Source organism: Neodiprion fabricii, chromosome 7 (assembly GCF_021155785.1).
Source record: "Neodiprion fabricii isolate iyNeoFabr1 chromosome 7, iyNeoFabr1.1, whole genome shotgun sequence".
Taxonomy (NCBI): Eukaryota; Metazoa; Arthropoda; class Insecta; order Hymenoptera; family Diprionidae; genus Neodiprion; species Neodiprion fabricii.
The window spans coordinates 12,739,470-12,753,221 of NC_060245.1; the positions used below are offsets into that span (position 1 = coordinate 12,739,470).

General features: G+C 41.5%; 1 protein-coding gene across 1 annotated transcript; it reads right to left on the reverse strand.

Annotated features, from left to right (window-relative positions):
• Positions 1 to 9,031: 9,031 nt before the first annotated feature.
• Positions 9,032 to 9,490, reverse strand: LOC124187028 (allergen Asp f 7 homolog). The gene has a single exon (XM_046579272.1). The coding sequence runs from the start codon at positions 9,488 to 9,490 to the stop codon at positions 9,032 to 9,034; it is 459 nt and encodes a 152-aa protein (XP_046435228.1).
• Positions 9,491 to 13,752: the final 4,262 nt, after the last annotated feature.

The window sequence follows — 13,752 nt, forward strand, 5'->3', positions numbered from 1 at the left end:
ATAGTAAGCCGCACTCTGCGGGACGTGCTGTTACGCTTCATCAACCGTAGGCTCGAGAATGCATTCAAAATCGGCATGAGCAGTGAATGGCACAGACTCTGTATACCAATAATTTTTGAATTTCACAATCTAATCCTCGTTGTCGAGTGGATTTACCTCACATTTGTTTTCACTCATTGTCAAACAACCTTGCATATCATTTTCGTATGCAGACTCTACTTTAAAATCATATGAACAGCGGTAACAGTAAATTTTGCGGTTCTATGACGCGACAAGTTGCTGTTGAGTAAATAGGAAAGATTTCGAATTCAGGCTGAATAAAATATTGTACTGCAGTGGAGTTTGTTGTCATCGTCTACGTCAATTCTATTTTCAATAGCAAGTAAGTGAATAGTCAATCTGTTGGAATAAAAATTTTCATTCAATTATAGCGGCACTACCACACTCGAGTTCAGCCCATGAACTTTGATTTATAAATTAATTTGCATCTCAAGTCTGGGGATATCAGAGAAAAGTGTTGGAAAACTTATCCCCTCGTACTGTAGCCCTGTGCTTATGGTGCAGATAGCTGGTGGGCCGGCATTGGTATTTTAATCCAGTGCAGAGCCCGGCGTTAACTGACCACAAAGAGCAATTCTCATCAGTGTTGACAATATTCACCAGAGCGTGCCTTTGTGGAATCCCCCTCGGAAAAGATACCAATATCGATGAGTTTTCACGCAGTGGACTGTACCGGTTATTGTTGATCGTCAGTTTCATGATCCCCACCATGGCCCAACCGGAATCACGATGTTCGAATTCCTCAACCGTTACTGTGACACGGTTGGTGATATTATCGTCAATCCTCTGCATAAGATCGTTAGTTGCAGGATAATCTCGTTTCGCGTAGTAAAGTGTTTTATTTTCAGCATTCTTACACTATTTTTCATGTTTTCGAATTTGCATGATAAAATACCATTCGCCTTGATACCCTTATCAGTTTGTAAGTCTGCCTCCAATAGCTATGAAGATTAAACTTTTCACTTTACATATACGGGGTCGGGCATTTAAAGTGATCAGGGCGATTTTCTAACAAACGAAGCAAAATCTCAAAAAAAGGTTCAGACGAGAGCTGAAGGGTTTTTAAGGAAACGGAACATAGCGGTTCGTATTTGTATTAACCCACTAACCCTCACGCGGACGCAAACGGACACTCGCAAAAAAAAAGTATCTATTCATGTCAAAAAGGCTGAAAATGCTATGCTCGGGGTAAAATTGTCCGCTCTGCCCGAATTTGACATAAGCTTCCAGCTACAACCCCCCTGGGGGGGGGGGCAGGAGATAAAGGGGTGACAATCGCGAAAATAAAAAGTCAGCGGACCAAAGCATTTAAAAGAGCCAGAATTGCTGTCATAAAAGGGTAGTCATACGCTACACAGGGTGAGTTTATGTTTTTAGCACTCCTGGCTAGTTCCTAACCCCCCCCCCCCCCCCGAGGGGGCGGAAATGGGGCAGTCTGGGGGTGAAAATTGGACGATCACATAGGAAGGGTTCTAGACGGTGCGAAATAGTACTCGCGGGTTTGCAGGGTCGCTGATTCCATTTGCGGGGTCAGTTTTCACTCATGCACCCCCCTGGGGGTGAAAATGGGGGAGGCTGGGGTTAAAATTGGCTGATCGCATTCGACGAGTTCTAGACGGTCTGAAAAAGTACTCGTGGGTTTTCGGGGTCGCTGATTCCGTTCCCGGGTTCAGTTTTCACTCATGTAACCCTCTGGGGGTGAAAATGGGGAAGGCCGGGGGTGAAAATTGGCTGCTTACATTTGAAAGGTTCCAGACGGTGTGAAATAGTAATCGGGGGTTTTCGGAGTCGCTGATTCCGTTCTCAGGTTCAATTTTCACTCATGCACCCCCTGAGGGGAAAAATGGGGGAAGCTGGGAGTGAAATTGACCAATAATGAAGGATGGAGTTTTGGTTGTGGAAAATGGTATCCAGGAGTTTTTGGGGTCGCTGATTCCATTCTTGAGGTCGGTTTCCACTTGTGCACACATCTGACGGTGGAAATTTTGGAGGCTATGGACGAGAATCATGCTCATTCATACGGGATGAGGTATGATCGCTGGAAAATGGTACTCAGGGCTTTTCTGGGAGCTTCCCAGGACTGCGCATTCGATTTCTGGGTCAATTCTTACGTATCTGTCTTTGTAGACGATGAAGCAAATACTGACTGATATCCATTACGAGTTCACCCTGCTCGGCAGATGGTAAGCGTTACCTGGACTACATCACGTGAAGGTCTTCTGCAAATAATCCTCTGTGTATGTGTATGTGTTTGTGTGCGTGTGCGTCTGTGCGTGATCGCGTGTATGCTTTGGTAACGTTTTGTTAAAGTATATCTCCGTTAAATGAAGGGTCACTCTGAATCTGAAGACACGTATGTTAGTGTATTAGTTGTGACTGTTGTCTAAGGGTGTCTGGTTCAGGTTTCTATGTTTTGGTTGCTAGCTTCTTATGGAAATTCCCTTCAAAACATGTCAGACACACACCGGGACAATCTCTTGAAACTATACATATAATGCGCATGCGCGAGTTTTATCGGCTGCTCGGGCAGGTTGACCACTCCGAGTTTCAGCTGTCAAACTCTGTTTCTGGCGGCGTTGTAGTTCATACGAATTTTTGAGGTTAGAATCTTAAACAGTCGAGGTAGTGACTCGGAAAGTTGATGCTAATGCTCTTTGAAAATTGGCTTCATTCAACTAAAATGAGAAATCTGTTTAAATGTTGGGTGCTTGGAAGAAAGGCAGCAGGTAGGTGCGAACACTTTATTTAATCATTTTTATTATTTCGTACATTAGAAATAACAATGGAATTTTTATCTATCAACAGGTGATACGGCTAAAATAATTACATCTCTGATATTCACTGTTATCTGCCCATTCAATTCGTCAGACGTACAAAGATCATCGCCACTTTCAAGCAACTGAGCAACTTTCTCACTCTTTCGTGATTTCAAGCGGTAATATTGAATTTTATCACTTTCGAAAATGAGACATTAAACCGAGCGTTCAAGAAATTTAAATATCTCACTATCTGTAACGGAACTGTGAATCTTTTTTTTCTTGAAAATAGTTCAACAAAATTTACGAATAGTCGATAGTCAATGTATTTTTTCCGATCAACAAATTATTGCTACTACTATTTAAAATTTCCCAATGATTACCAGAATTTATTTCGCAAATTTTCAATGATGTTCGATTAAATAAATGAAGGGAACCTAATACTCAAATTGAAAATTCAAGTAATATTAGATTTATTAAAATGATTTCTGTATTTCATGTTAGTGCAGTTCGAAACAAAGAAAATCTAATCGAAAGCGTAGAACTCAGGAATGTAAATCACATCCTGTGACACAAGTTGAAAATCAAGTTTCTCAAAATGCGCCTCAATGTCACAATTAGCTTCAAGGACAATCATGATTTAGAGTAATGTCAATTTTAAAGTAATGTAAAGATAGTGTCCCTTGTTCCATCAAAATAAATGAATATCTAGTTTTTAATGAAGTTTACGAAGATTTTTTTCCAAATAAAGTTATCCGATACAATATCTTGTTCATAGTCCTCCGAACATCACCTTCTAACAGGGATATTTGGAAAGAGTCCCTTTGTTGCAGAAACCATTATAAAATTCTTGGTTTTCAATTCGAGCTATTGAATAACTCTGTGTTTCAGGTTCCATTTTCAACCTCAAAATGGGATTTTTTTTGCTCCAGATAATGCTAACATGAAATGCAGAAATAATTGCGGTACATGGAGATTCACAAGCTTTCAGTCTTAGCGTAGGACCCTATAAAGAGTGTAAAATTGAATTTGGTTTCAAGTTATCGTGCAACTAGCTAGCCAGATGACACCGTCAACTAAGATTAAATTTAAAGACATTTTTAACTGAACTTATTCAACAGTTCTAGATTTGTATTGATTCAGTTTGCCTAGCAAAATTCAACCCCACAATCTAATTGAGGACTTGAAAAACTATTCATCTGAATTCAATGCCAAAGAGAGTAAAAGTAAGCTTCAAAATAAGATATCTAATCAAATGGTATAAAGTTTGAAAAACAATGCTGGTCAATAATAATGCTTAAATCACAATGGTGCACAGAATGATTCCTCGGTAGAATGAATTGGCAGCAACGGTTAAGTAACAAACTTATCGCTATTGGCTCGATCAAAGTAAAATCATCGGATATTCAGCCATTATGATCTGTAGTATATCCCGCTCTTCAATTTTGCCTCAATGATGTTAAGAAGGTGGCGATGGCCTGATAAAATTCACTCTGGCACTTGATGTCTGACGAAACAACCAGGTTCGATGGTTCTAATGATTGCACCGCTCGAGAAACCAGGATCCTTGCCACCTAAACGTTTTGACCATCAGGTAAGGCATAATTGTCCTCGTGTTAATTGAAGTTTAAGCTTTGAGCCTGCTGAAAAAAAATCGAATTTTATCATTGAATCCATGTTAAAATATTGTCATTGTCAAAGATCACGTAATTGGAAATTTACTTACATGCTTCCATGCCTGACAAATTTAGTCCCGCTTTGACAATGAATTATTTCGTACCTGAAAATATTAGAAGCTATTATTATCAAACAGGATCTTTCGGTATTTTTGAAGGCAAAAAAAAAGGCAGCACTTTTTGGAAGGCAACCAATGGCCAGACGAGGGGCGATCAGAAGAGTGGAGATTGGTCTCCCAGTGTTATCGAACGATTGTTTTGTAAGTTATTGTTTTGTTTCCTAATTTTTCATTAATAGCATGATTTACACTGTAATATTAACTGTTGTTCTTTTTCTCTTTTTATTCTTGGATATCAGGTGAACCCTTTTTGTTAACGGAACATTGATTGTTGTACAATGGAGCTGCAAAAACTTTGTCAACTAATCAATGATGACGGCGAGGGTTTTTATGAGTATTGCGTCGGGTACGTTTTCTGTTAATTGCTACTCTTTGTCCTCCCAAGCTTCGTGTTTAAGGTGAATAATTTCTTTATACCTTGTTACTTATTTCTTTTCTTTATTTCATGTTTATCAGCACTAGTTACTGACTTCTGGAGCACTGCACCGTAACGAATCTACTCTGGAAATATCTACTGGGTCTCAACCATTCATTTATTTTTAATTTTATGTAAATAAAGAATCTGTTCACAATAAACATTGTTTTTACTCACCTTCTTCTGTTTGTCCAGACTCCCACTTGTTAATGACATTTCACGTTGAATTTCAGATTTCTTCTTTCAATAAATAACACCCAATTTCTGTATCATTTGATATTTGCTTTTCCGTTAAATTCTTTATCGCGTCGGTTGAATATCTTCCGAATCCAACCACGGTATTGCTGAACGATACTATTCTTCTTAGACAATTCACGCTACGTAAGAATAAACAGCAGCATAACCTCAATCCACGGCTTTACGCGCGAGAGAATTACAGCTTTTGTTTCATTTTGTGTACGTTGGCGCCTTGCTCAGCAGATGAAAACATCACCGCGGCGCGATTTCACCGACCAATGAGATTAAATTATTTGGCGCATGCGAGTTATATGTATAGTTTCAAGAGATTGTCCCGGTATATTTGGAACACTCCGTACAAAATTTCTTGGTGCGTACGGCACAACTTTCGTTGGTGCATTTCCTCTTATATGGCTTCACCTGACTCTCATGGTTCCACCCATGTGACTCGTTATAACATCCCCACCATATGAATTGTTTGCATTGAATACAATACGTGTCGACCTTCTCACTACATACGGAACAGAGTCTCCTAATTTCTGCGAGTTGAATGAGTTCGTGCCTTTCATATTCATTTGGGGCATTTCCTGCGAGATAATGACCGGCAATTTCTTTCACGAAATCGTAGGTACTTCTCTCCTGTCCTTCAGCATACAGGTTATAGAGAACAGTGGCATTAGATATTGCAGTTTCGATCAGTCGCAAAAAACTACGCATGTGCAGCGTTTGCTTCGGATATCGATCCTTACATCGCTACAGTGTTGATCGTACAGATTCATCTCACCCATAGTCCTATTATAGAGCTTGGAAGCTCGAGAAAAAGCGACTGATTTTTCACCCTTACCACTACCACTCTGGCGATCCAGGTTTACCGTGGGAGAAACTCCCGCTGCCGTACTCAGGATCGAGAATACTTTCGAGTCTGTGACCGAAATGTAATGCATTTCACGCTGGGAATCATATTTGCACTCATATGCCCCTCGTAAACTTTTGTTTGTGAGAGAAACTGGCACCGTGACTTTCTTTTGCTTCTTTTACCGGTCTTTTGATCTTGTTCGATGTTCACATTGAACACTCTATTTTGTCGAACGGTACTAATGGCTTTTAGACCTAGCTTTCCCAAATGCACTAATAAATCAGGACTCGTGAAAAAATTATCGAAGGATATATGGTACTTTTCAAGCTCTTCTTTCGATAAGTTTTCCAATAAACTATGAAGCAATTTCGTCACAACTCTAGAACCAAGTGGAATAGCTAGTGCAATTTTTAGATGAGACAGGATGGGCAATAATGAACGGAAACATAGAGGGGGATGAGGAGGGGGAATTTACGTATGTGGGAGGGGCTGGGGTGACGGTGATAGACTACGCTATAGGAGACATCGAGGTAAGGGATAGGGTCAAAAGGATAGAGATTGGGGATAGGGTTGACTCGCATCATCACCCAATAATAGTGTGGTTAAGGGGGGCAGTGGCTAGAACAAGGAAGGGAAAAAGAGTAGGGGGAACTAGTAGAGGAGACTGGACGGAGGAGGGTAGGATGAGGTTCAGAACAGAAGTCGAATGGGAGGGGATAGGAGAAGTGGATGTAGGTGAAGAGACAAAGAAAAGAATAAGGGAGTTTAGACGAGCCTCAGATGTGAGAGAGAGGGGGAGGGAAGCGAGAAAGGGATGGTTAAATGAGGAATGTAGGCGAAAAAAAGCGGAAGTTAGGCAGAGTCTAAGGAAATAGAGAAAGGGGTGGGGGAAGGGGACGCGTATAGAAAGGAAAGAAGGAAATATAATAGGCTATGCGAAGAGAGGAAAAAGAAAGAAAATGAGGGGTTCATAAAAAAAGCAGCGGAAGCAAGGACAGAAAGCAAGGTATGGGGGATAGTTAAAAGGGAAAGAAAGAAGTGGAAGAGGGTGAATGAAGAAATAGGAGATCAGGAGTGGAGGGAGTATTTCATGGGATTATTAGGCGGGGTAGAAAGCAAGGTAACAGAAGGCGGGGAGTCAGTAAATAGGAAGCGGGACGGGGAAGGGGAGCTGCAGAGGAAAGAGATTAAAAAGGTGATAGGAAAGCTGAGGGATAGAAAGGCACCAGGGGGGGGATGGAATAGTTAGCGAGGTATGGAGGTATGGGGGGGAAGAAATGGAGCAGTGGATATGGAAAACATGCAACAGAGTTTGGGTGGGGGAGGGCTGGCCAGAAGATTGGAGAGAGGGATTGATAGCGCTGATAGTTAAGAAGGGGGAGGGGAAAAGGGTAGAAGAGTATAGGGGCGTGACTTTGATGCCAACTCTATATAAGGTGTATGCGATGGCATTAGCGGATAGGTTAGAAAGAGAGGTAGAAGAAAAGGGCTTGATACCGCAAAACCAAACGGGTTTCAGAAAAGGCATCGGTACAATTGACAATATATATGTACTTAATGATTTAATCAATAGGCAGGTGGGAAAGGATGAGGGAAAGATGGTGGCATTTTTTGTGGACCTGAATGCGGCTTTCGATTCAATGAACAGGAAGGTGCTGTGGGAGACTATGGAAAGGAGAGGGGTGAGGAGAGGGCTAAGGGTGAGGATAAAGGGAATTTACAAGGAAACAAAGAGTCGAGTGAGGAGCGGGGGAAAGGTAGGAGAGGCGTTTTGGACAGCAAGGGGGGTAAGGCAGGGATGCCCGCTCAGTCCGCATGTGTTCAACCTGCTGCCGGCAGACTTAAAAGAGGAAATGGGGTGAGGGAAAAGGGTTGGGGGCGTAGAGTTAGCCGGCGGCAGGGTATGCACGTTAGCTTATGCGGATGATATAATGTTACTAGCGGAAAGTGAAGAGGAAATGGAGGTAATGATTAGGAAGTTAGAAAGATATATGGATAGGGAAAGGTTGACGGTAAATCTAGGGAAATCAAAGATTATGAGATTTAGGAAAGGAGGCGGTAGAAGGAAAAACATAGATTGGAAATGGAAAGGGAAAAGGATAGAGGAGGTGAAAGAGTTCAGCTATCTAGGGTATAGAGTAAAGTGCAATGGGGGACAGGAAGCACAGGTGAAAGAGAGAGTACGGAAGGCAGGGGTAGTAATGAGACAGGTATAGGGAATAGGAAAAAGGAGGTTTAGGAGGGATTGGGAAAAAGGATTTGGTTATTTGACAGGCTAGTATGGACGGTAATAGAGTATGCATCGGAGATATGGGGGTGGAGGGAGTGGAGGGCCGTCAAGGTGGTACAGGATAGATTTTTGAGATGGACATTAGGAGTGGATGGGAGAACACCGGGATATCTGGTAAGGGAGGAACTACAGAGGGAGATGCTAAGGATTAGGGCAGGGAGAAGGGCATGGAATTTTGAAAGGAAGCTGGAGAGAGGGGAGGGTAGCGAGCTAGCTAGGAGATGCTGGGAAGAGATAAGGGACAAGGCAGAAGCTGGGAGGCAGGGATCGACGTGGGAAAGAGAAAGGGAAAGTTTCTTTGCGGAAAGGGGAGCAAATAGTAGCGAGGTAGTCGCGAGAAGGGAGAGGGGCGAGATGGAGTTTAGGGAAATAGAGGAGAGAGAGAGGGAAGAACAGAGAAAAGCGAGGTGGGAGAAAATAAAGGAATCGAGGTACAACAGATGGTACAGACTAGTGAAAGGAGAAGGGATACCAGGATATCTGGGAAAGCGATGGTGTTCGCTATTTGATAGCTAGTAGTTCGACCGAACCGCGTGGAAGGTGTGGGTCGCTGAAGTCAAAGATGAGTTTTTATTTTTGAGTTTATTTTACATCTTATTTATTTTATCTACATATGTACAAGTTAGAATAATCGTTGCCACGTGATAATAGGAGAGGTTTTTGTCCTTTTGAATTGTGGTGGAGGCTGCAGCAAGGATTTCGGGCATCGAGGGGGGTCAGTCTCAGTCCTTGGTGGTGGTGTGTACCGGCTCTTTGGAGAGCTTGGTGGTGTCGGGGGACGGCGGTTCTCAGTCGTCTTTACTGGAGACTCCCACTCACTGTCGGTTGTCTGGGTGGCAGTCGACACGAACGAGCGCTGCGGCTCGGGAAACGGGGAAACTGGAGCCAGGATGCGTCTGTAGTAGCTAGGTGATGTTAGTCGAGCTCTCCGTACATCCCACAAGGAAAGTAGGACAGCTGGAGGTCTGGTGAAAGGTGGTGACGGGATATCGATAGAGTGCAGTACCCAAGGAGCTGGAGGGTTCGAAGCTGCTTTGTTTGTATGTGGGCTGGCCGCAGCCAGATAAACAGGGTCCGTCATGCAATCAGTCTGCTGTCCGGTCTGTCTTCGAACGTGTCGTCGTATCGTCAGTCAAATATCGTAGTGGCGTAACGTCGGCGTAGCGTTGAAGCGTGGGTAAGGCGTGGCCTTGTAGCGTCAGCGTCAGTAGGGTTGGTCAAGACGAGGTGAACCCGAAGTGTCCTGCCGATCGGTCTGATCGGTCGTCTCTTATTGCAGCCTCGGTTGGTCTTTGGCAGCGCGAGACCACGTTGGTTGATTACGCAACGCGCTCGGCTGCGTAGGTGGCGTGAGCGGCGCGCGTGACGTCACACTTTCTTCTGGGTCACGTGATTGGAAAGTGTGAAAGGCTGGATGCCTCGCGTGGGTTGGAAGGCGCGTGACCAACGAGTTGCGTTCACAATGTTGTTGTGAACGGATGGGGAAAAAGCAGGTGGATAAGGGTGGCAAGATTTAGATTAGGAAGCGAGATGAAAGAGGCAAGGTACTGGGAAGAAGAGGAAAAGAGAAAGTGTAGGGTGTGCGGGGGGGAGAAGGATACATAGGAGCACGTATGGGAAAGGTGCGTAGGCTGGGATAGAAGGGAGCAAAGCTGGCAGGAGGTGGTGAGGTAGATGTTAGGTGAGGAGGGGGTGGGAGAAGTCTGGATGAGAGAATTGGAAAGGATCAGGGATGTACAAGAGAATGAAAGAGTGAGAGATGAATGGGAAATGGAAGTCGATTAGGGTAAGGACGATTTAGGGAATAGAATAAGGTAAAATAGGATCAGGTTAAGTGAAGATAAGGATAAAAAAAAAAAAATAAGAAAAGGACAAGAGGGAAAGTAAGGGAATGGCAAGGCAATGGCACAGGGCACAGGCAATTAGAAATTAAGTAAGGATAAGGTAGGAAGTAAGAATAGGGTAAGAATAGGTTAAGAAAACATGTAAAAAATGTTGTAAAGGAAGAGGAAAAGGGAAGTCCTTGTAACCCAAAGGGGAACAATAAATATTACATACATACATACATACACCAACGAGAGTTGTGCCATACGCACCAACAAATTGTGTACGGAGTGTTCCAAATATATGTGTCTGACATGTTCCGAAGGGAATTTCCATAACAAGCTAGCAATCAAAACCTAGAACCCTGAACCAGAGACCCTTAGACAACAGTCACAACTAATACACTTACACACGCGTCTTCAGATTCAGAGTGACCCTTTATTTTAACAGAGATATACTTTGACACAGACGTTACCAAAGACACACACGCGATCACGCACAGATGCAAACGCACACAAACACACACACACAAAGTATTACTTTCAGAAGACCTCCACGTGGTGTAAGTCCGGGTAACGCTTACCATCTGCCGAGCAGGGTGAACTCGTAATGGATATCAGTCAGTATTTGCTTCATCGTCTACAAAGACAGATACGTAAGAATTGACCCAGAAATCGAATGCGCAGCCCTGGGAAGCTCCCAGAAAAGCTTTGAGTACCATTTTCCAGCGATCATACCTCATCCCGTATGAATGAGCATGATTCTCGTCCATAGCCTCCAAAATTTCCACCGTCAGATGTGTGCACAAGTGGAAACCGACCTCAAGAATGGAATCAGCGACCCCAAAAACTCCTGGATACCATTTTCCACAACCAAAACTCCATCCTTCATTATTGGTCAATTTCACTCCCAGCTTTCCCCATTTTTCCCCTCAGGGGGTGCATGAGTGAAAATTGAACCTGAGAACGGAATCAGCGACTCCGAAAACCCCCGATTACTATTTCACACCGTCTGGAACCTTTCAAATGTAAGCAGCCAATTTTGACCCCCGGCCTCCCCCATTTTCCCCCCCAGGGGGGTTGTAGTTGAAAACTAATGTCAAATTCGGAAAAAGCGGACTATTTTACTCCAAGGACAGCATTTTCAGCCTTTTTTGGCGTGAATAGATACTTTTTTTTTGCGAGTGTCTATATACGTCCGCGTAAGCGTTAATGGGAGTGGATGCGCTAAGGATATACGAAGGTCCGCGTCGGTTTTCTGAATGGGATGGTGTATTTTTTATTTTCAAAAATGAAAAGAGTATTCAGCTTCAAGAATGAAAGTATAAGTACATCAGTTTCCTAAAATTGACACTCAATAGGATATTTCAAAAATAAGATAAAGATGTCCGTTCTCCACTTTACGCGGAATAAATTTACAACTTCATCAAAGCAAATGTCCGAAATGATGGCCATTAAGTTTGATACACTTTCAACATTCCTTTTTTTCGATTAATGTTTTTCTTGGATATGAAGGTCACAACACAAAACACTTTTTGAAGTTATACTTCTTTAGGCGCATTATGAAAAACTGATGAGAGTGAAATTTCAAGATGCGCGCACATCACTGTAACACAAAATTGTAACACAAAAATAACAGAATGAAGTTTCCCACTCAACCGAATTCATTAAGTCTCGAAACAAGATGCGCGCGCATCACTGTAACCCAAAATTAATAGGATGAAGTTGCCCACTCAACCGAATTCATTAAGTCTCGAAAAATTTGTGAATATTAGTGAAAAAATTGTGCTAAAATACTTTTTCAAGTGCTCCAATATAATTGAGGTTAGTTATCCGTATGTATTATTTATTGATATAAATTAAAATATCATCATTTAATATAATTAATACCAAATATTATTAAATTATCAATGTTGAATATTTATTATTGGTTTTTTAATATTTACAAAATAAAGAAATAAATTTAATAGAACATTCAATCGAAAGTTCGTGACAAAAATTTAATAGATTATTTAAATATAATGTAAGACACCCGTTATTTGATTTATTGTTTTTTATTACATACTTCTTTTCTTTATCATTGTGTGACAGAAGATTTTGACATGTGTATTTTTTAATGATGCCAAAGAAGTATAACTTCTCACGCGCGTACATAAGTACACGCACCAATTTTTTTTTTTTATCGTGTTAACGTTTCGTTAAATTTTGGTTTCCTTTTAAACCGTTGACTCTGCGTTGCTCTGATAACTATCGAGATCGACCTCCTCCCATTACACACTGTACGTTCCACTTGTGCTTATGTGCTCTGGACTCAACCATAACGGCGGTGTGTTTTACCATACCTTACTTACCATAAAGCCAACAACAAATATGAATTCGTGGGAATTACGTGTCGCGAACGCAGTGTGTTTCGGTTTTTGTTTTCTATTGTTTTTTATTGTTCTATTTATTTATCAATTACCAACACGAATTCTATGTAATTGGAAGTGTCATCTCATACGAGGTAATTCCTCTTTTATACTTGCTTAAACATCCTTGCATATTACTTATACCACTATGTCTAATTTTGTTAAAACCTAGTTGTACATTATTTTATTTTTGTTCGTGACAGATATTTAAATAAAATGTTCTGAGGAGGGCCCCCACCAGGGCCGAAACGTAAACACGATGAAAAAAGTGTTTTGAGTTGTGACCTTCATATCCAAGATTAACATTAATCAATAAATCTCCAAGGTCAAGATAAATCGTCTTCATCATTCCTTTTTTTCGTTGCGACACTTCCGGTTTCTGAAAACAACCGTTTTACTCGATCAAAAGTTCTGCCGGATGGTTTACTTCTTTCGGGGTATAGTTCTTCGTATAAATTACAAGCTGCACTAGCGTTTTTATGCGTTTCACCATGAATGTAAATCATATCGATCTTCTCGGCAACCGTATACCGATCCATTTTTCAAAAATAATAATCACAATAATAGGAATTCTGAATGTTACTACTGAGGAAATTTCTTCGACGTGATGTGAATACTCTCAATAACGATCATTAAATAACATTCCTTTACAACTCTGTGTTTTGACTGATAACTCTTGGTTTGATTTTCGAAGGTAGTATTAAGCATCCAAGTTATCAGTCAAAACACAAAGTTGTAGACTAATGTTATTCGTTGATGTTGTTTGTCGTTCTGTCTTTTACTTATTTTCGAAATATCTTATTGAGGGTCAATTTTATGAAACTGGAGTACTCATACTTTTATACTCGAAATTGAATACTCTCTTTATTTTTAAAATTAAAAATACACCATCCCGTTTACAAAACCAAAGCTGACCTTCGTATCTCCTTGGCGCATCCATTTAATAAAAATTCAAGCACCCTATGTTCCGTCTCCTCCAAAACCCTACAGCTCTCATCTGAAATTTTTTTTGAGGTTTTGCTTCGTTTTTGAGAAAAGCGCCCTAGTAACTTCGAATGCCCCACCCTGTACATCGTAATACCTATGGGGACTTCACCCTTCACATCCTGTAT

Excerpts from the sequence above, each read along its gene's own strand:
- LOC124187028 (XM_046579272.1), bottom strand. The coding sequence starts at position 9,490 with ATGACGGACCCTGTTTATCTGGCTGCGGCCAGCCCACATACAAACAAA.